The 23376-nt window shown below is 33.5% G+C and overlaps 1 protein-coding gene across 4 annotated transcripts in view; it reads right to left on the bottom strand.

The window, feature by feature from the left end:
- Nucleotides 1–2934: 2934 nt before the first annotated feature.
- The window catches only part of QSER1 (glutamine and serine rich 1), a 75830-nt gene continuing 55388 nt past the window's right edge, over nucleotides 2935–23376 (bottom strand). For all 4 annotated transcript variants that reach the window (XM_061201550.1, XM_061201551.1, XM_061201554.1 and 1 more), the window contains 9 exons: nucleotides 20879–21207; nucleotides 19816–19932; nucleotides 19089–19222; nucleotides 17540–17757; nucleotides 12798–12935; nucleotides 10430–10527; nucleotides 7346–7498; nucleotides 6005–6100; nucleotides 2935–4764 (listed from right to left, as the gene is read on the bottom strand). In XM_061201550.1, the coding sequence (XP_061057533.1) occupies nucleotides 4624–4764; nucleotides 6005–6100; nucleotides 7346–7498; nucleotides 10430–10527; nucleotides 12798–12935; nucleotides 17540–17757; nucleotides 19089–19222; nucleotides 19816–19932; nucleotides 20879–21207 (1424 nt within the window). In that variant the 3' untranslated portion in view covers nucleotides 2935–4623. The remainder of the gene's footprint in view (nucleotides 4765–6004; nucleotides 6101–7345; nucleotides 7499–10429; nucleotides 10528–12797; nucleotides 12936–17539; nucleotides 17758–19088; nucleotides 19223–19815; nucleotides 19933–20878; nucleotides 21208–23376) is intronic.

The following is a 23376-nucleotide window of genomic DNA, read 5'->3' as shown; positions in this document are numbered from 1 at the left end:
ATGGGTGTCTCTGAAATTTAGGACTTTACTCGAAGCCATACCACAGAAATGGGCCAATCCATACAGGCTTAAATCTTGTGACCCATCCCATACTGGGAACTAACAGTATGTTCTAGGCTGATGTCAAGACTTAGTAGAGAGTGATTTATATCTTTTTAAAATACATTTTTCTTATTCTTTGACTTTTTTTTGTACAAGAATGAGTAGCTTTATTATTTTTCTGGTAATAAAAACATTTCCACATGGAAAGCAAAGAGTAGAAGTATCCTTTCACACCTTCCTTGAGAAGGTCACATTAAATAATTGAGTTTAGAGAGCTTCTCTGAGATACAAAGTATATTTTTTAAAAAATGCTAATAAAAAGAACCTTATAGTAACAAGGCATTAACAAAGCAGTGTAGTATAAGTACTATTATTTAGGTTTGCCATTATGTATAATTTGAATAATGACTATTTTCTAAAATATATGAATGATGACCATTTTCTAAAATGAACAGCAATTTCAGCAGCCAGTGGAGAATAAAGCAGAGATGTTACAGAATTTTAAAATTTTTTGATAGAGGTCATTGATTAAAGATTTATTTTTGTACTGTGTAAAAAAAATCAAGGAATGAAAAGTAAGTGCTTTTATAATCAAAACTAAAACCTAGCAAATACGCTGACAATATTTTTACTTGAAATACTTAACATTTTTAAATATTACATGAAAGTAAAGGCAGAATCTTATTCTGAAAATTAAAGGATCAGTCAAGACAAAATCCTTTTTACTTATTCAACAGTTTATATAGATAATAAAAAGTATCTGGATATCGCAATTACTTCTAGCTATGCATTATTTTCAAATAAAAATTAGAAATTATAGAACTTATACTTTTTTATAGGAGGAAAAGGGCTAAAAGAGTTGTATCTTAACACAGAAACTCCTAAATACTTTCTGATATTGTCAGCTGAAGCTGAATAATTCATCAAATATTGACTTAACCATTTGAGAAAATGATGGGTGGGCCCTTTACCATTTGTACCTAATAACTTTACTTAGGACTCTATAATGTACGTTGAATCTGTAACATGAGGATGCATGGATAATACCTCAGTTTTCAATTCTTAAAAATAAAAAAACCAAACCCCAAAACATTCTGATCTTGTTGTTTAAAAAATTGTTTTCATTTTAATGATCTGAGTTAGTAACAAACAAATATACAAAATTGTCTTTCACATTTCCATACATTGTATTATGGACCACTTAAAAACTCTGGACTACAAATGCAGGTTTCTTTGTATCCTTAACTTCAATTATTGTCACTTATAAATAACAGTGATTTGCGAAAACATGCATTTGTGAACACAGGTGCCAAAAGTCGTACGTGTAAGTTAATGTACAACCAGTAGTGTACATTGTTCATTTGTGCAGTTATGTGTCAAGTGTAATTGACACAGAAGCAGTTATCCTGGGGTATTTCACTCTTTGAAAAGTATTTCTGAGAAACAGATGGAACTACAGTTTAAAACAAAATTGTATTCTATAGATACAATAAAATTCACAACGTGTACATCTGAAGCAACTTCTGGGACCCAAAGCTGATTCAATAACCCTGCTGCCATATTAGCTTTATGGGTATATCTCCAAAATCACAGGTTGGAAAATAGCTGCTTTAACAAAAATAAATATGTATATTAAAAGGAAAGTGAGACTTTGAAAACAGTAATGATGTGAGTCATCTATAATTTTCACTGTTTTAGAAATTAAAAGAAATTTAGAAATTTAAAGGTAATCTGAATATTTTCTAGGCCATTTTAAGTTTAGATTTTTCCATCTCATCAATGTTTTCTATCTGATAGTATAATAGAAAAATGGGCAGTTTCTATTGTTTACTATAATTCATAAATCATTATAAATTTATGACTTCATTAGAAGATCAGTTAAGTAGAAACTGGGTCATCATGAAGTGGGAATAAGGAGGCCCCTTTTCTCTAACCACTAACCTGAACTAGAAGTAAATACCAATACAAAGTGATTTTTTTAAGGAGTAAATCGTTTCTAGGTTTCTGTAGGTAGGAAAATCCAATCTTTCTTAAACAGGTTTTCCTGGGTTGTGGCAACATGTGCTTTATCACTTGAACTCTATCTACAACCTAAGGTTATTCCTATATTATACATTTCAAACTCCCTGGCAAGGAATGTGAATGCCAACCATCTAGGTATTTATTCAACTTCATACAAAGAAAGGACTCGTGTATGGATGTCATACTAATAGTCCCACTTCACTAAGGCCTGAGTTTGATGTCTTCGCCTATGCTATATGGATCAAATGACAGAAGATGGTGCAAAGCAACTGGCTCTCCTCCAGGCAGTATCACACACTTGGCCTCTGATTTGACTAATATGAATACAACTGCAAACAGTTGGAAGGGCAACTGCAGTTGAAAAGGAAACGGGTTATTTTCTACAGGAAACAAGGAAAGGTCTCTGTTTTCCATGGGTCTTATCATGAAGGAAATGTGGCTAGTGATTTCAAACGTGTACTTCAAGAGTTACCTAAGTGCAGGATGGCTTTTAAAAATGTTTAAACCATCAATGAATCAGGGAAGTAAGCTGGGGGAAATAACGTAAAGGTGTATACTTACAACACTACGTTAGGAGATGTAGTTATCTACTTCTGCACTTTGGAAATGAAAGAAACCAATTCTGTCCAGAGTCAATATCAGAAAGAAATATGGCTGCTTCCTACTCTTCTCCACTTAGCAAAATTAATTTTATGATGCTCTCACTGCTGATATTCTCGCATTTGAGTTAGGCAAAATGAATCTAATAGGTTATTTTGTTTTCAAAATAAGCTGCCTAAACAGGTTTTCAAAAGACTTTCAGAAATGGAACATTTAATCCTTGAGAGAAATTTCCATGATTACCTTGTCTAATGGCAGGTACAAGGATTGTTGGATTAAGGATTATTGCTTTCAATAAGATAACCATCAGAAATAAATATGTAAGCTTAACTCAAATACTCATTTTTCACCCAATGCTACAATGTTTATTCTCAAATCAAGTCACATGTTACTTTTAATTCTTTGCCAGTTTACCAAGGTTTTAAGTGTAAGAAGTTGGCCTGTTAACTCAAAATCAAGACAATAGCAATATCCACATAAGCACGTCTTATTTGGGCATTGAGCAGTAACACTGCTTTCTTGATAGGACTTACTTAAGGCACTAAATGGTGGTAAAATAAACAAAAGTATGATGATTAACAACTTCTTTAGAATCCTAAAAAAGGAGATCATTTAGAAGGACACTAGTAAATCTTTTTCTCAAACAAATAAGGCATCCTGTTGGCAAACACAAATAAAACACAAGGTCATGTTGAACCTAATACATTCATGGTCTCAGCTAAACTACTTGAAGAAACACTAGCTATCAAACTAAAGAGAGCTACAATAGCATGTATAAAGGTTGGAAAGGCACCAAAAGGAGGGCTCTACCACTTCCAGTTCTAAGAGTTGGGTAAGCTGTGTTTAACACTGCATGTAGTCTAATTATAAATTTTATTCTTCAAAATGTATAATGTGGTTAATTTTTACTTCGACAAATCAGTTAACCAAGTGCTAGTTTACTAAGAAATTTATTTTCATGAATTAGAAAATTCCTGCAGTGTCTAACACAACCCCATTTATAAAGCTAAACTAATTCTAGTACTGAATGCATATTCTGGATAACACTGAAGCAAATCTGTATAAACAAAAATGGTTACCTCAAGATAGAATTCACAATAGAAATTCAATATATAACTAAATAAGATTTACTGAAAATAATGAAAAGTGTAGTACAGATACATCAAACATAATTATAACCACAACACTTTCCTTGTGAAAAATACAACTATTAGTGAAATAAAATGTACAATTGAAAATTTTTCCAAAGGAAAAACAGTATAAAGGAAAATACTTTTCTTTGAGATAGGGAAAATAGTATGTCATTGTTTTTTCATCACCATATAATTTGACACAAAAAGCAGTCATAGAATTGCACCAATTCCACATCCAGTTTCCTGAATATGTTAAGAGTAAAAGGAGTTCATAAACCAGAATGCAGTTTCTGAATTTTACATTTTAAACTGATGATGTTCTCATACAGAATGTCACATCACACCAGATAGGTTTACATAATGTACAATACTTTCCGTTTTGTGGTCAGACATGAATATTAACATACGTTTTCTGCCACCTCTCTTTCATTCTGGTGTTTAGTCGGAGTCAGGAAAAAATAATCATGTTACTTAAGTGTTATCTCTCTAGCAATAAAGAAAAATTATATTTAGTGCATGCTTCATCATTTGTCAAAAAACATTTCTGAAAATAAAACTCAGTTACCCAATGGTTTACAAAGTAGAAAAATCATTCATTAGGATAAAAACGTGGTGGGATTTTAGGTCCATTTCCAAAGGACTGACTTCCTTGGCAGCACCACTGTCCTTTAGCAGAGGCCAGGATGCAAGTTCATGATCAAAGCAGGCGTGCTTGCAGGAGACCACTGCTTGACATTCAATTATCTGAGGCCCCTAGACCCCCTTTGACCACCCGCCTCTGCCATCTTATTAGTGCTAGAAAATAGATGGAATTTTTGTGAAAATGTTAGGAACATTTCTGCTGTACATGATTTAGAAGTTCTCCAAATTTTTCAAATAGGTCTTCCACCCATTTTACATTTTTCATACAAAGTTGGACAATTTCTTCCTGTCCTAAATCTTCATTTTTTTTCTGCACAGAAGAAATCTAAAATAAAAAGAAATACCAAATTGGTTTATACTTATCACTTTATAAGCTCTTCATGAGGGCTTACTGTTTCTATATCCTGAATGAAAAGAGGATTTATAAATTCACCTACAAGTACAGATTTTTTAAAAAATTCCATCCACAGAGAATGACTATTTCATATAAATTTGGGTGGTCTAATCCTATCATTTTTGACTACATGGGGGCAGGGAGGAAGGCTAGGAAAAGTGGTTCAAACTTTCTCAATTACTTCCATTTGTGTTAAAAGCCGAATGACAAATTTTGGGGTAAGTTCTGCGTTTCAGAGCATTGTAAAAATAGCCAACATACTTTACATGACCATCTTTACTTTCTCCTTTGCTAGACAGAGGTTAGATTTATGAACGTCTTTCCATACCAGACCATTATCAAACACATGATTGTACAGCCTTGAGCCAACTTAACCCTTTTTAATTAAAAAACTGATAATGCTTGTCAAAAAAGCTTACTGTCTACAACCATTTAACCTCTGAGTTAATCCTTACATCCTATCCACCAAGTGTTATTATGGTCATACATAATTTCTGAGCAACTTAAATTGATACTTAAAAGTTACAATTAAATTTTGATTATCATTTCTTTATGCCAAGGGACAAAACTCCCATTTTCTCTGCAATTATCTGGGATAAGGCCATTCTACAGATAAGGAGGACAGCAAGATATTCAAAGCAGTGACTAACGTGAATTAATTAAAGCAGGATCATTATACATTATGAGAGAAGAAAATGCAATAAAGTGCCATTTATTATGGCAACATAAAGCAAGTATAACAGCTTAAAAACATTACCACTTACAGCTCCTATGTGATGGTGAGCCTCAGATTAATCTGAGCACAACGCTTAGAGTATAGACATATTTTTTAAAACAATTTTTAACAATTCTCTTTAAAACATTAAAAAATACTGTAGCTAACTAGTGCATATAACAAAAAAGCAGACTCACAGATATAGAGAACAAACTAGTGGTTACCAGTGGGAGGCGAGAGGGGCAATATAGGGGCTGGGGAGTGAGAGGTACAAACTGTTGGGTGTAAGGCTACAGGGATATATTGTACAACACAGGGAATATAGCCAATATTTTGTTAATAACTGTAACTGCAGTGTAATCTTTAAAAATTATATATATAAATGCTGCAGCTACAGTCTTCTTAAAGTTCAGAAAAACATACATTTCTTTTTTAAGTAAATGAAAAAGTAATTACCTCATCTTTACATATGAGATAAACATGATATTTATAATGATGGAGTGAATGATACAAAGAATACAACTGTATTTTCTCTGGATCAACGGCAAACTCCTATAAAAAGAAAAGAGTTTATAGATACATTTATTTCATGGAGCATCTGAACTAAGAATACTTTTATGAAGATACTAGACCAAAAGTCTCAATGGAAATCTTAAAAATGACTTACATGGCTAGATATTAATATGTATTAATATGGACAAGAGACTTATTCAAAATAAGATTTTAAACTGTATTTTAAAATCTTTACTCTTTTTTCCTGAATATAAATATACACTATTTCAAAAAAGTTCAACATTACAAAAAATTTTAACAGTAAACATAGAAGATGACTTACAAGGTAAAAGAATTCTATAATTCTTGCTTCAGAGGTAAACAAGGTTAACAGTATGTCACATATTCTTCCATGTGCATGCTTCCATATGTATAACATATATCAATAACACTAATTTTGTAATGCGAAGGGAATCATACTATACATATTGTTCTGCAATTTTATTTAACTCTTTTTCTTTAACCAAAGTAAAACTTGGATATCTTTCTATTTATTAAGCACCACCCTCCCAACAGAAGTTATATGAGGGCAGGATTTTGGACCATTTTTCGCTGTTGTATTCCTAGTACTCAAAACTATATTTGGTATACTATAGGTACCAAATTTTTTAATTGAAAGAATGAATGAATCTATCTCTTCTTTTTAAAAAGTACATAATATTACATTATCTGGGTGGCTCTTTATTTATTTCGTCTCATGCTGGTGATATGTAACTGGAATTGTTCTTACAACTAATTCTACAATGAGCAAAGGCATACAGTTTTATGCATTTGTGAACGATTCTACAAAACACATTTTTGATGGGGAACTGATATGTTGCTAAACTGCTTTCTGAAAAGGCAATAATTTAGACTATGTTTGAAAATAAATGAATTCCAATTTTAATAATTTTACAGATATGGAATATTGAATCTTATGGAATGTGTGCACATTCACTTATCTGTATGCATTTGTACCCAGTGACACACAAAAATATTAAAAATATAATTATAAGCATGGGATGATTATTAGTCTTATTTAGAAAATTTGTGAGCACTCACCATATGCCAGATACTGTGCTAGGCAATGGAGAAAAACAAAGAGTAAGAACGAGTCCCTATTCTGTAGGCCAGAGCTGCTCATTCCTACCTGAAAACACTTCACATTTAACAACAGAGTAAAATATTTGCTTGTTTCAATGTTTGAAGTAGGATTTATATTGACAACTAGAAAAGGTATAATTACATCAATCAATATATACTTACTTGTGCAGATTTAGTAGTTGTTTTAGAAGTTCTTAGAGTTTTTTTATTATAAGCTTTGCCATTCATTTTGATTTTAGAAATAGCAGATCCCCCACTTTTTGCTTTAGAGTCTCGAGTAATTATTGTTAGTTCAGGAAAACTTTCCAAGGCATTCTTTAAAATAAAATAAAGCAAAAATAACTGACATCAGAAGAAAAGTGATCTCAACTACTTCTAGCTATTCAAAAATTATTTTTAAAAAATATAGAAATATATTCATACATGTACATAGACACAAAAAATATATGTGGGGGGGTACTGATGGGGTGCAGTAAATATATACAATCTATACACACATACACAAACATATGTGGGGTGTTAAACATGGCCACAAATTCTCTGTAGCTCCTCCCATCAAGATGTGGAACCTATTTCCCCATCCCCTGGATCTGGGCCAAACTTACGACCTGATTTAAGCAACAGCATGTGACACTATGGGGACTCCCGAATGAGTCAGAGTGTTCCTTCTAGTAATGCCTCTCTGGCTTCAAGGCAGGGGAAAGGACATTTGTAAGCTTCAACTGTTTATAAACAGTTTCAACCTTCAAGGCCACTCTTTTCCAAACTCTGTATAGGTTCCCAAGCACCTGGTATTGTGACCCCTCAAACAGTGCATTTAAAACAACTTAATTTTTTAAATAAAAGTGTAGGAGTGAACTGTTTCATTAATAGAAATAATAGAATTTTTGTCATTTCCTACCATAGTGAGCTATTTGTTTCTAGCTTCATTCTAACTTTTAATACTGTGTGCATATTTTGGCTTTGAAATGCAAATTGCTATAAATGAAAACTATCTATCATAGACATCACTATTATCATTTATAGTTATAAATATATTTCAAAATTAGAAATTTTGTGGTTTTTTCTGTGAAAACAAGAATATGAAAATGAATTTTTCAGTTGTTCACCATAAACTATTGCATAAGATTTAAATATCTACTGAGTCTATTAAATTCCAAGTGGTGGCTTTATTTTTCTTTTTTTAAGATTTATTTATTATTTATTTATTTTTGGCTATGTTGGGTCTTAGTTGCGGCACGCGGGATCTCCGCTGAGGTGTGCAGGCTTCTCTCTCTAGTTGTGGCGTGCAGGCTCCAGGGCATGGACTCTGCAGTTTGTGGCACACAGGCTCTCTAGTTGAGGTGCGTGAACTCAGCAGTTGTGGTGCACGGGCTCAGTTGCCCCGCAGCACGTGGGATCTTAGTTCCCTGACCAGGGATCGAACCCGGCTCCCCTGCATTCTAAGGTGGATTCTTTACCACTGGACCACCAGGGAAGTCCCGGTGGCTTTATTTTAAAACAAGTTGTTAGAGAACTGGTTTGACATCTCTAAAATGGTTAGCCAAAACCGGTCATTTTTAAGATTTAGTAAATATTCAGATAACAACATTCCATTGTCTGCAGAAAACATGGTACTTCTACCCAAAATATTTCATTTGAAGACAGCAGTTAAACAGAAAATACTGGACTAGGAGTGAGCAGAACAAATTCTTAGCAACAAATTCTTAGAACAAATTCTTAGAACAAATTCTTAGTGTCTTACTAGCTTCTGACCTTTTTCTTTCCCCTCTGCAAGTATCAATACATGTCAGTGAAGAATACAGGACTACTAGTCAGAGTTTGGTGTCCCATAACCTCTAAATCAATCTCAGAGCCTTAATTTTCACCTAGCTAAAATGAAGTCAATTTTCACTTTTATGTGGAGTTCAGATAAAATAGGGATGTGAAAAAGCTATACAAATTGCCCAAAGGAGTTGACAACTTATGTCCACACATAAGTTCACACAGACTTGTCTAGCAGTAATTGCCAGGACTAGGAAGCAACCAGTCCTTCAGTAGGTGAATGGATAAACTGTGGTGCATTCAGACAATGGATTATTATTCAGGCTAAAAAGAAAGAAACTATTATGCCGTGAAAAGACATGGCAGAACCTTAAATGCATATTAGTAAGTGAAAGAAGCCAATCTGTAGCCAAAGCTACGTAGTGTATGGTTTCAACTATATGACATTCTGGAAAAGGTAAAATTATGGAGTAAAAGTAAAAAAGATCAGTGGTTGCCAGAGGCTGGGGGAGAGAAAGGGATGAAGTGACAGAGCACAGAGGATTTGGGGGGGCAGTGAAACTACTCTGTACGATACTATGATAGTGGTTATGTCTGTCCAAATCGATGGAATGTACAAGAGTGAACTCTCACATAAACTATGGACTTTGGGTTGTAATGATGTGTCAGTGCAGGTTCATCAGCATGACATTCTGGTGGGAGACGCTGGTAATGGGGGGTTATTCAGGTGTCGGGGCAGGGGACACACGGAAACTCTGTCCTTCCTGCTCAATTTGGCTGTGAACCTAAAACTGCTCCAAAAAATAGTCTATTTTTTAAAAAGCTAAAAACTTCTCTTTAGAGAGATATAATCAAATGATTCTAGGTGTTACATGTTATACTTTGAATAAGAAAAGGCGGGAAATTTTTCACTACTAAGTAGCTTCTATGATATATTTTCTGAGTTTAGATTAGCTTTTTGTTCTCTATTTCTGGTAACACCAAAAACCAATTTATAGTGCCAAGATAACGTTAACAGACATATATACCTCCTACCATTAGGTGAGGATCAGTTTTTCCTCAGATACTGAGTAATGCAGGCAAGTAAAGGGAATTTTGATAACTGTGCTAAGGCCAATTTTAAGTATATATGAAATGTGAAATTTTTAAAGAGGTTTAAAAGAAAAACAAGATTGGAATACAGTAGTTTAAAGGAAGTATTTTTGAAAACATTTGGAAATTATTATATATAAGGAATACTAGATGAATATAAAAACCTGAAAAATGAATTTAAGCAGAGAAAAGCAAATGATTAACACTAAGAATATACTTAATAAAATAAAAAGACAAGCTCAGACAAGACTCATAATGAATAAAAATCAAATTTTTGTTGGGTGGAAAAATCTTATAAAACTGAGAATGACTTCCAAAAATTTTCTTTCCTATTATATCTAAGACTATGATTGCCACTGAGTTTGCTAATAAACCACCTGACGGAAATACCTTGAATGACTGATCCAAATGAAGATTCAAAAGGAGTCTCTTTCGGTTATCATTCAGCATGCTATCTATTTTTTTCATATGAGGCAAAAGTAGCTCATCTAAAACAAGATAAAAATTTATTGTGACAGGATAAACTATCAACAAAAAAACTTGTTAGAAATACAGCTTTTCTTAAAACATTAATAGACTGACATTAAATTCACTGATTATGTATTGATTTTAAAATATTGCACATGAAGCTTTTTGAACAAAAGTTACCTTGAAAAAATAGGTTTACAATAGCTAAGTGAGAAAGAAGCAGCATAGTGTGATGACAGAATCAAAAGTCCTGGGTTTTAACCCCATCTATGCCACCAGAATTGATCAACCAGTGGGCAAACTGCCTAATCTCTTCAGACCTCATTTACCATGTGAACGATAACAGTATTCCAAAACATAAATTTAACATTAAAATTTTTAATAAAATACTGAGTATGATATTCTTAATTCACTATAGTTTGGGGCAAAGAAAAAGTAGGGCAAGAAAAATAGTCAAAATCTAGTTTCAAATACACAAGGGAAGAGTCAAAATAGTTATTTGAGAAAAGGGGAGAGTAAAAGTATGATGAAGGTTTCTTACCCAAAGATTATGATTTCTTTTTTACCCTTCTGAAACTTTAAGCTCTTTTAAGAGAAACACTTTCAGAGTATAAGTTAATTACTTTTAGTGCTGTATTAAATATTTTAGGTTACTAAACTATTTCTTAATTTATCAGCATAACAACATTTTATAATACTAATTAGCTTTAATGACCTTTCTGAAAATGTATATATAACCCTCAGAATCTGGTTACTAATTTCATAGCTAAACAAAATGACTCTTTATATTTGGAGAATAAACACAAGCACAGAGACCAGCAAAAGAACACTTTGCTCAAATTGAAGAAAAAGTCCTCAGTAAGGAATGCTTTCTCAGGTCACCACAACACACCTGATAGCTTTCTTTTTATCTTTCTAGCAGTGATTAAATCTATTCAAATATTATAAAAATTTACATTTCACACAAATAAGTTTTAAACATTTGTAGATTATTTTTAAATATAACCATTAAATTTTTCATCCTTCATTTTAAATGGAGAAAAATTTTTTAAAAAATGATAAGCAATAGAAAAAGAATCATTTAAAATACAACCACCCAGAAATGATCACTACTAAGAAATGCGTATTTTATGATGCAAGGAGTTTTGATTGAGAGAGAAAACGTTTACTGGCAAAAATGCTGACCTAGGGAATTAATTTTGGGTTTTGATTGTGGCTCTTCTACCACTAACTTGTTCTGTAACTTTAGGAAACACATTTAATATCTTCTCTAACATCTCTTCCAGCTCTACAATGGTTGATGTATGAATTACTGCCTCTGATTATATAGTCAAAAAAGCAAGACTAGAAATTAGAAGACCTTGGATTTAATCCTTTCTCTGCTACTTGCAAGTTGTGGGCTCTTAAGCAAGTCACTTAACCTTTTTGAGCGTCACTGTCTTCACCCAAAAAATGGCTAAGTTGTTCTGGGATTAATATAGAATAATGTATGTCAAAGTATGTGGAAATAATAAAACAATATACATTATTAGGCATTGCTGTTGAAGTATATTGTTACTGATTATTCATTGTTACTATCTTTTTGATCTTACACTTGTTCAACTCATTTTGATAGAAGGATAATGGAAACTGACTCGTTAATCCTTTTATTCTCTCTTCTAGTTGTCCCTGGTGAATGCTATAGTAGCTGAAGGGTAAATGTTAGTGAGCAACATTAGATATATAAATTACCAGTTTATTTCGTATGTCAATTTCATCCCTACTCTACCATAAGAAAAAGTTACTACAGGAAGAGTAAAAAAGGAATAATATTAATAAATATAACCCATGGCATTTATTGTTTTACTACTAATTGATTAGAAAATAATTACTTGGTGATGTATCTTTTACTGGACACGAATATACAATTTTAATCTTTACACCATTATTATCTGGTTCATCTTTCTAATTATTAGAAAACAGAATATATTGACATCTGGACCTTCCACGCAACTCAGACAATTGGTGCAATGTTATGAGGATGATAAAGATTCTAGAATTGAAAGAAACTAGTGGGTAGTTACGTAATAGTCTCATGAGTAGAAATCAATAAAAATATATTCAATATAAAATTGTTCATATATTCAAACAATTCATGAAAAGCTATGACCCCATTTTATAAAATCAATATATCAACAGTTTGTTAACTGACAACATATACAAAAACCACATATTAAACATGTAACTAACAGAGAAGAATAAAAAAGATCCAGAAAGTACTACCAAGAAAGTACTACTTAGCAGACTGTACCGTTGCTCTTCTCTAAGGCTTGCATTGTGTCAGGATCCAAAGCAATGCTAACAAGCAATTCCATGTAACTCTTAAAGGTTTCCTTCATTGCTCTTGTGTTCAAAAAACGAGTGACAAAGGGAGCTGGAGGATTAAATTCTGGGAGGGAGAAAAGATGAAATATTAAATACTCCTTCCTGACGACTTTAAAAACACTCTGCTCTATAGCAAGTGCCTATAAGCAGATAAAAGGCTGTAGATAAAACTTCTTCAAATTCAAGGTTCTCCCACTCTGCCTTTAAAAACACCCTGGGTAAGAGATTCTCAACGGTGGTTTTGCACATCACAATCACTGGAGAGCTTTTAAAACAAAACAAAAAAACCAGATTGCTGGACTTATTAAAACAGAATCTGGGGTGGTAATAGTGGTAGTGGTGATGAAGCTTAAATGTTATACTTTTTAAAAAGTTCCCAGGTGCCTCTGAAGCCCAACACCAGCCCGGCATTTGGAAACATCTGCCCCATAGGAACCTGTTTCTCCTCCCCTGGCCCTACCAGACATCTGCTGCCAGGTCATGCTACTTCAAAACTGATGGTTTCTCTACAGTATTTAATTAGTAAAGAAACCATAAAACACCTAATGTATGAGTTAATATATACATATCTCTTCTTTTTACTTCTACACTTAAATTACTGTAAAATTCTGGTCTAGAGTCAACACATATTAAAAAAAAATTTTAATGTAAACATAGCCTGTGCATAAAGAAAATTTCACTCAAATTCAATGGCAAGAACTGCAAGATTAGAGGTGTGTCTGAATTTTGACTCTTTTCATTCACGTATAGAACTATTATCACGGCCTTTAACAGGGGTTCTTAGACTTTGGTCCACGGACCCCTCGGGGTCTCCCCCCATAACCATTTCAGGGGTCTCTGATGTCAAATTGTTTTCCTAATAATATTAAGATGTTATATACCTTTTTCACTCTGTTGACATTTGTAAAAGTAATGTTGGGTAAAACTGCTGGGGCCTTACCTAGCCTGAATTGAGGCAGTGACACCAAACTGTACTAGTAGCCATATACTTTGCCATGACTATCATCTAACTGCCATGAATTTGAAGGAAAAAAAGCCAGTTTCCCTTAAGAATAATCCTTGATGAAGCAGTAATAATTATTAATTGTATTAAATCTCTACTCTTGAGTAAATGTCTTAAAATTCTGTGGGATGAAATAAGAGGTACATATAAAGCATTTCTGCTATGAAGTATGACAGTTTTCTCCAGGAAAAGCATCCATGTAATTGTTTGAATTACAAGATGAACCAGCCACCTCTTCCCCCATTGGGATACCAATTTTATTTGAAAAAAATGACTGACAGATACACTATGCCTATTCAGACTTGGGTATTTGGCAGACATTTTCTTAATGAAGTGAACCTGTCACTGCAAGGAAAACAACTGACAGTATTTGTTGCCAATGATAAAATTTGAGGTTTCAAGTGAAAATTAGAATTCTGGAAAACTTGTTTCCACCACTGTGAGCCTGACAACGTTCCAATACTTAAAGACTTCACTGATGAAATCAGTGTTGATATTAAAAATGTTATTTCTTTGATACTGCAAAAATGTATGATGTAAATGTAAGAACTAAAACCATAAGACTCTTAGAAGAAAATACAAGGATAAATCTTCATGACCTTGGATTTGCAATGGATTCTAAATGACACCAAAAACGTGAGCAATGAAAAAAAAACAGATAAATTTGGCTTCATCAGAATTTCAGACTTCTGTGCATCAAAGGACATTATCAAGAAAGTGAAATACTGTGCTCACTTCAGCAGCACATATACTAAAAAAATAAAAAACAAACTGAAATATCTACAGAATGGGAGAAAATGTTTTCAAATCATATGCCTAATAAGGGTTTAATATCTATAATATATAAAGAACTCCTACAACTCAAGAACAAAAGGAGACATGAACTGGGCAAAGGATTTGAATAGACATTTCTCCAAAGAAGATAAGCAAATAGCTAGTAAGCAACTGAAAAGATGTTCAACATCATTAGTCATTAGGGAAATACAAATCAAAACCACAATGAGATACCACGTCACACCTACTAGAATAGCTATAGTCAAAAAACAAAATATAACAAGTGTTGGTGAGGATGTGAAGAAATTGGAACCCTATGCATTGCTAGTGGGAATGTAAAATGGTGCAACCACTGTGGAAAAAGTTTGGCAGTTCCTCAAAAAGCTAAACATATAATTATATGACTCAGCAATTCCACTCTTAGGTATATAAATAATTGAAAACAAGGACACAAACAGATATTTATACGCCAATGTTCACTGCAGCATTATTTACAACAGCCAAAATGTGGAAGCAACCCAAGTGTCCATCAATAGATAAAAAGATAAACAAGAACATAAAATGGATAAACTTACAATGGAATTGTGTTCAGTCATAAAAACTAGTAAGTTCTAATATATGCTATGTAACATGGATGAACCTTAAAAACATTATGCTAAGTGAAATAAGCCACGCTTATATGAGATATGTAGAGTAGGCAAATTCATGGAGACAGAAAATAGATTAGAGATTCCCAGCAGCTGGGGGAAAGGGAGAATGAGGAGTTATTGCCTAATGGTTACAAAGTTTCTGTTTGGGGTGATTAGGAAGTTTTGGAAATAGCTGTGACAGTTGCACAACAGTGTGAATATAATTAATGCTGCTGAATCGTACACTTAAAAATGGTTAAAAGTGGCAAGTGTTATGTTATATTTTACCACATTTTAAAATGTGGAAAAAAAATGAAATAGACTATGTACATCAATGAGCTAACAGATATTTTCACATGACCAAAAAATGTTATAAAATCATTCATGGATGAAAGATACCTCAAAAGGGTAAAACAAACCAATAGATTTTAATGTAACAAGCATGAAAAGTTGAAGAAGCTACCACTTGTCACGTTGATCAAATAAAATCCTTTGAGTATCAAAAAAAAATATCCATAATTATCTGAAAAGGTAATCAAAATACTCCTCTCTTTCCCAACTACATAGCTAATGTGAGGCTGGGTATTCTTCATATACTTTAACCAAAATAATATATAATAACAAACTGAATACAGAAGCAAATATGAAAATGCTATTCTTCTAACTAAATACAATTGTTTAAAAAAACTTATGTGAATATGTAATGGGTTTATTTAAAATATCTTAAAATTGTTTTAACTGATACTTGGTGATATACATAGATACAGGCCACACACACACACAAAAAGTGTTTTGGAATCCTCAGTAAATTTGAAGATTATAAAGAAGTCTTGAAACAAATAGCTTGAAAATCACCAGCCTATAAATCTATGTTTATTATCAATATTTGCCTTCTTTTTAAGAAGTACTAAAAATGCTTGCCTGTTAGTGACACCTAGTGGTAACTCAAGTTACCAATGAAAGAAAATTCTCACCTTGATTGTCATTTGAGGAAGCTGTATAAATAACTGAGTGCAAATTCAGAACCCAAACTTCTCTAAACAGTAGGCAGAAATGCTAACTGCGAAATTACGTATAATGCCTTCCACACATACTCAAAGCACTAAATTTCTTTATAAATTCCGACGTGCCTACGTCTAAACAACAGTTCACAAGTAGCTTTTAAAAACAATACATTTAAAGTAAACTTCTGTACTGAAGAGTTTTTATTATGATTCTGTTTCTATCCAAGTAATCTCTAAGATCAGCTCCCAAGCAGTGATACTTACAATGTCAGAAACCATCCTGGACATCAACCTCAACAGTGCCCCCAACACCCGATTCATCATTCAAGTTCTGCCAAGATTACATCCTGAATTTCTCAAATGTGTCCTCTCTCCTCCATCCCTGCTGCCAAAACTTAGGTTCAGACTTTCAATTTATACCTGAACTGTGATGTCACGTAATTCAAATTCAGATTTTACCATGTTGCTCCCTTACTTAAATCCCTCCAAGGACTCCCCTTTGCTTACAGGATCCCAAGTTTTTTAGCTTTAGCATGGCATATGCAGCCTTCCATCATCCTTTCGTCTTTTCCTGACTACCTTCAAATGTATGCTCTAGAAGAAGAAGGGTCAGCAAACTTTTTCTGTAAAGGGCCAGATGGTAAATATTTGGGGCTTTAATGGTCATATACTCTCTGTAGTAAATACTCAAATCTGTCACTGTAATGGGAAAGTAACTGTATGAAAATATGTAAATGAATCCCAGTGTTCCAATAAAACTTTATTTACAAGAATAGGCTGCAGATCAGATTTGGCCCACTAGCAGTAGTTTGCCTACTTCTGCTCTAGACTACTGAACTGCTAGAAATTTCTTGCATATATTACACAAGTTTGATGGCTGATGGAATGTTTCCTGGTATATGCTGTGTTTTACAGCTATCTCAGCTTTAAGTTCTAATGAAGTAAATTTCAATATATATAGCCTACGTAAATGCTCTTTGGCGTCTTCAACAGTTTTTAACAGTGTAGAAGGGTTCTAAGGTCAAAAAGTATGATAACTGCTGTCTATTTCAACCTTTTCACTTTATAAAAGAGAAACTAAGGCACAGTTATCTAGCTTAGTCATGGGCAAATATATGCCTAAGCAGAACTTAATTAGGTAGCTAAATTCCCTAATTAAGGAAAATTAAATACATTTTGAATTGTCAGCATCACTGCTCCTCCCCATTAATGTACATAATCTAAAGTTATCCAGGTTTTCATTTCATGGAGAACTCACCCTCATCATCACTACTACTAGAGTGGATCTCGGGAGATGAGTCAGATTGGGATGATGAAAATTCTTCTTTCCATTTCTTCCTTTTCTTTGGTGGTGGCTCAGCCTTTACTTTTAGCTGTTTAACTTTGGGTTTCATGGAAGGGGCTTTTGTCGTTGTAGTTTTTGGTGTTGGAGGATCAGAAGTTTTACTGCTACTACTTGGCTTAGCCTGAACAGTTCTGCAATGTTACAAACAGACTTCATTAACGCACTGAAACCTTGTCAAATTAAAATAAATTAGACAAGGGATTTCCCCGGCAGTCCAGTGGTTAAGACTCTGCGCTTCCACTGTGGGGGGGGTGCGGGTTCAATCCCTGGTCAGAGAACTAAGATCCCACATGCCATGTGATGCGGCCAAAAATAAATAAAATAAAATAAATTAGACAAAAACCCGAGAAACACTGGTGAAGAAAGTTTATTTACCTCACCAGTATCTCCGAAATAAAGTCTAAGTCCTACACATCTCCAATGGTGATTCCTCCAAAAGTCTTTTGAAATATACTCTTTAACCACTGACATTCAATATTCAGTTAATAAGGGACTATATTAATTCCATCCCTATTTCTCTCTCTCCCTCCACTCTTCCTTTCCCTTTGTAAATTCATTTTCCTGACTATGAGGCTGTACACGGCAGATGATCAATGGATTTATAGTCAAGTCAGAAACTCTCGCAGGCTCTAGTGGTGCCAGGTTTTGATGTGGAATCCCAACTGCACCTGTTCTAGAGCCCCTCAATAAGATTTGCTATATACTAGGTTCTGGAGATTTGAGGGAGTGGATAAAATTGCATCATAAAAATAAGGTGGGCTGTGTCCAATAAGTTGGAATCTTCATTAAACTAGATCTTCCTAGCACTAGATTGAGAATATCAAGGTTCACACTCTCTTTTCCCATACAGATCAAAGGGAATGTGGCTAGGTCATCTGTTTTCCAAATTCACGCTCCAGACAACCCAGAGTCACATTAATACATGATGACAATTCTACTGTACTTGTAATGTACAGGCTCAATTTTTTTCATTTTAAATTTGACATTCCATTATTATTTTCACTTTATTTATGGATAAAAAAGAGGGCTTAGAAAGGTTATCTTTTTTTTCTTTCTTCTTTTTTTTTGGCCACACCACATGTGGGATCTTAGTTCCCCGACCAGGGATTGAACCCGGGCCCTCTGCTGTGGAAGCATGGAGTCTTAACCACTGGCCCACCAGGGAAGTCCCTAGAAAGGTTATCTTAATCTAGGTCACAAAAAGATGGATTCAAACCTTTAGACTGTAAATCCAATTTTTTTCAATATACTAGGGTGACACCAAAAGAACTCAGGGAAGAAAAGGGTACCCATCCCACCATGATAGCCATGGGCTTTACAGTTCCCATCTCATTACTTCAAAAAGAATCACTTATTACATCAGGCACTGAATTTTCAGACTTGTACATAATGGAAAAAAAAAAAAATCAGCTTCTTGCCTTCCAATAATTACTACAAACATATTACATAAAATAATAAATACCTGATAGTTTGTGAAGGCTTATTTCTTGGCTTTTTGGAACACACTCTGACATACTCCTTTTTGTTAGTGTTTTCAATGAACTTCACATATATCCTTTTGTATTTACTCTTTGCATCTCCAAAATATCCAAGGTACTAAGGAAAGAAACACTTTGAATTACATAATTGTACATTCTGTACACAAAATATTACTTTGTTGTCTTGATAGACTGTCATAGAGCCATCCTTCAAGGTTTTCAAAATGCAGCTCTGGTCAGGCTAATTGTACCCTCAATAAAAATGATTCCAGCCTCACTCTTAACTGCAAGCCCATATATAGATGCAATCTTATTTGGCTAATCATCAGATGCTCACTTACTCAGTGCTATTAAACAACTACTTAGGTAGAAAATAATTCTGTAAGTCTTCTTGGTAAATCAGGATATTTGACTGGCAGAATAATCAATATAAGAGTCTCTGAGTCCATCTGAATTCTTCACAGACTAACACTAATTCCTTTCCTTTATTTAAAAAATAAAAAGTTAAGCAATTTAAGTAGCTGGTATTTAGACATTAATTTTATTTTAAAATCAGTATCATATACTCTGTAGTTCAATTTTAATATTTTATCTCAGAAATGCTCAATATACATACATTAAACAATACATTTAAATTTACATCATTCTGTATTTTACCCAGGATCACTGTCAAAAAATAGGAAGGTTAATGTAAACAAGTATTTTACTTACACTATTTGTAGCAGCAAATTCTCTTTGCCCATCTCGAATTTCAGGAACAAACTTCTGTAATAAAGCTTTTTGTACTTTCCAAATAGCTGGGGGTTCTTTTCCTGCTTTTAAAGCCTCCTGTAATAAGAAGTATTAACAACATTTATAGAAACTAGCAACATATTCTAGATTTATAGAATCTTAGAGCTGAAAGGAATCTTAAAGACCTACCTAGCTCAACCTTTTATCTTTTACCTAGCTGAACTTTTGCAGTAATTCTTTTAAGTCGGCTATTCAATCTCTGCTTAAATTCTTCCAGAAACAGGGAGCACAAACATGCAAAGTAACCCATTACCCTTTTGTATAGCTATTGGAAAGTTTTCCACTAATGATATTGTCATACATTATTTATGCAATTTTATAACAGTATGTACATATTCAAAAAGACCAGAAACAAATATGCTAAAATATTAACAACAGTTAATTGTGAATGGAAGGAATATGGATAATTTAAATATTATGTTCTTCATTGTATTTTTAATACCATTTCTCTCCACCCCAATTAAAAAATAAAATCAAAGGCAAGCAAACAAAAACCCCAAAATAAGTCTTAAACACTGCTAAAAATTTCTTATATGAAATTGTAACATTCTGCAATTTGAAATTGTGAAAAAAGTCTAATTCTACTTTTACACTGTATTCCTGTTATTTTCTTTAAACTTTTAAATTAGATAAATAACCATTTTCTCCAAACTTCTAATAATACAAATGACTTGGAAGCTTTGAAAAAAATTAACATTTCAAAACTGCTCTAATTACTAGTAGCTAAATGCAATATACTGACCAGTCAGAAATACACAAAACTCAGAGATGAGTTAAAATTATTTTAAGCTATTTTCCTTTTCAAAATACCTGACATCTCTAGTTTGATTTCATTATTTAACAATTATGACAACAGAATAATTATAAAAATATAACTTTTCACAATTCAAGCTAGATGCATGGTATTAAAAGTCATCATGAAGGCTACCATAGGGCACGCCCATTAAGCTATGACCTTTATACCTGTGAACATTCACATCACCTTAAAAGTCTCTATGTCTTCTATCTTTACCACAAATTCATCACGCTCTCTGTATTGGCCTTCTCCTCCACTTTCTGTGTTCTCCTCATCTGTAAAACCTTCTATGGCAACAGTGTCCTGTCCTTTTGCAAACTGGTCTGAAGGAAGACCATCAAGTTCGATGGACTTTGGGGGTTCTGCAGAGTTTATATTTTCCAGGATATTTACTGCAGATGAAGTAGAGTAGAGAGGTTCTTGCTTAACTGCACCCACAGTGGTGGAGGAAGTAGTAGCAGTACCAGTAGTATTGGCAGTTGGACTAGTAGTTGCCACCTGTAGGGCTTCTGAAACTAGATCAAGCAAATGCAAATTAGTAATACAAATTATTAAACATTTACTTGCTTTGAGTAAAATCTGAACAGTTTACAAAGAAAGAGCTTATTATTTTTGCCATCAAATTGTTTGAAACAATGAAATTAAAGAATGGTTGTTAACTTCCAAGAACCGAAGTGGTGAGAATTACATCTGGATGACAATTAGACAGAGAACCTCCATCGACCTAAACTTACCCCTACTTCCACTTAACTATTTAGCACAAAAATATTTTTAAAAGAATAGAGACAAAAAAGTGATGCAAGACAAGGAAGGGTCAGCCAACTGAAACAGTGAATTCCTAGAAGAAGAAAAGCTGACTGGACGTGGAAAACAAAAACAGCACCCCCCCAAATACTTTGAAATAGCAGTAGAAGCTACCGAAATAAAAAGGATTATAAAGTAATGTTATGAAAAACTGTATGCTAACAAATAACTTAGAAGAAATGGACAAATTCCTAGAAAGACACAAACTACCAAAAGAACTCAAGGAGAAAGAGAACATCTGAATAGACCAATAACAAGGGAATAAAAGAAATTAAGAACATCCCACAAAGATAAGCACAGACCCAAATGGGTACACAGGTGGGTTCTATCAACGGTTAAGTAAGAATTAATACCAATCCATTATAAACTCTAAAAAATAAGAGGAAACACTTCCCAACTCATTCAAGGCCAGTATTATTCCAGACAAAAATATCATGAAAAAACTACAGACCAGTATCCCTTATGAATACAAACACAAAAACCTTCAGCAAAATATGAGCAAATATACCAATATATAAAAGAATTATACATCATAACCAAGTGGCTTTTATCCTAGGAATGCATGCTTGGTTTTAACAGCTGAAAATCAATCAATCACCATATTAATATAATAAAGGACAAAACCACAGGATCATCAGAATAGGTACAGAAAAAGCATTTGGCAAAATTCAGTATCATGAATTTAAACACTTTCATGATAAAAACACTCAAGAACCTAAAAATAGAAGGGAACTTCTTCAACCTGATAAAGGCCATCTACAAAAAACCCACAGCTAACATCATACCTAATGGTAAAAAATGAGATGCTTCCCCCTAAGAAGGATGTCTGAAGAAATAAAACTGTATTTGCAGATGAAATGATCTTGTATACAGAAAATCCTAAGGAATCCACTAAAAAATATTAGAATAAATAAATTTAGCAAGTTTGCAGGGCATAAGATAAATATATAAAAATCAACTGTATTTCGAAATGCTTGCAATGAGCCATCCAAAAACGAATTTAGAACAAAATTCCATTTATAATATCATCAAAAAGAAGAAACTATTTAGGAATAAATTTAACGAAAGAAGTACACAGTTTACATTCTGAGACCTATAAACATTGTTGAAAGAATTAAAGGTCTAAATAAGTGGAAGAACATCCTGTGCTCATGGATAGGAAATCTCAACGTTGTAAAGATGGCAATACTCCCAAATTGATTAAAAGAAGCAAGGACTTCCCTGTCGGTCCAGTGGTTAAGACTCCACGCTTCCACCCCCACTGTAGGGGGTGTGGGTTTGATCCCTGGCCAGGGAACTAAGATTCTATATGCTGTGTGGTCAGCCAAAAAAAAAAAAAAAAAAAAAGAATCCGCATAATCCCTATAAAAATCCTAGCTGCATTTTTGGCAGAAGCTGACAAACTATTCCTAAAATTCATATGGAAATGCAAGAGAGCCAGAATAGCCAAAAAAAATCCCGCAAACAAAGAATAAAATTGGAAGACTCACATTTCAGAAATTTCAAAACTTTACCACAAAGCTTTAGTAATTAAGACAGTGTGATAGTGGCATAAGGATAGACATATAGATCAAGAGTAGAATTAAAGTCCAGAAATAAACTCTGCATTTATGGTCAAATGATTTTCAACAAGGGTGCCAAAACCATTCAATGGGGGAAGAATGAAAAAGCTTTTTAACAAATGGTGCTGGGACAACTGGATAGGAATGAAGAATAAAGTTGGATGTCTACCTCACACCATATACAAAAATTAACTGAAAGTGGATCATAGACATAAATGTGGAAGTTAAAATCATGAAACTCTTAGAAGAAAAATAGGTGTAAATTTTCATGACCCTAGAAAGTAACAAAAGAAAAAAATAAGCTGGACTTCATCAAAA

Source organism: Eubalaena glacialis, chromosome 10 (genome assembly GCF_028564815.1).
Source record: "Eubalaena glacialis isolate mEubGla1 chromosome 10, mEubGla1.1.hap2.+ XY, whole genome shotgun sequence".
NCBI classification, from domain to species: domain Eukaryota; kingdom Metazoa; phylum Chordata; class Mammalia; order Artiodactyla; family Balaenidae; genus Eubalaena; species Eubalaena glacialis.
Note: the sequence above shows the minus strand (reverse complement) of the source record. Positions and strands in the feature narration are given on the sequence as shown.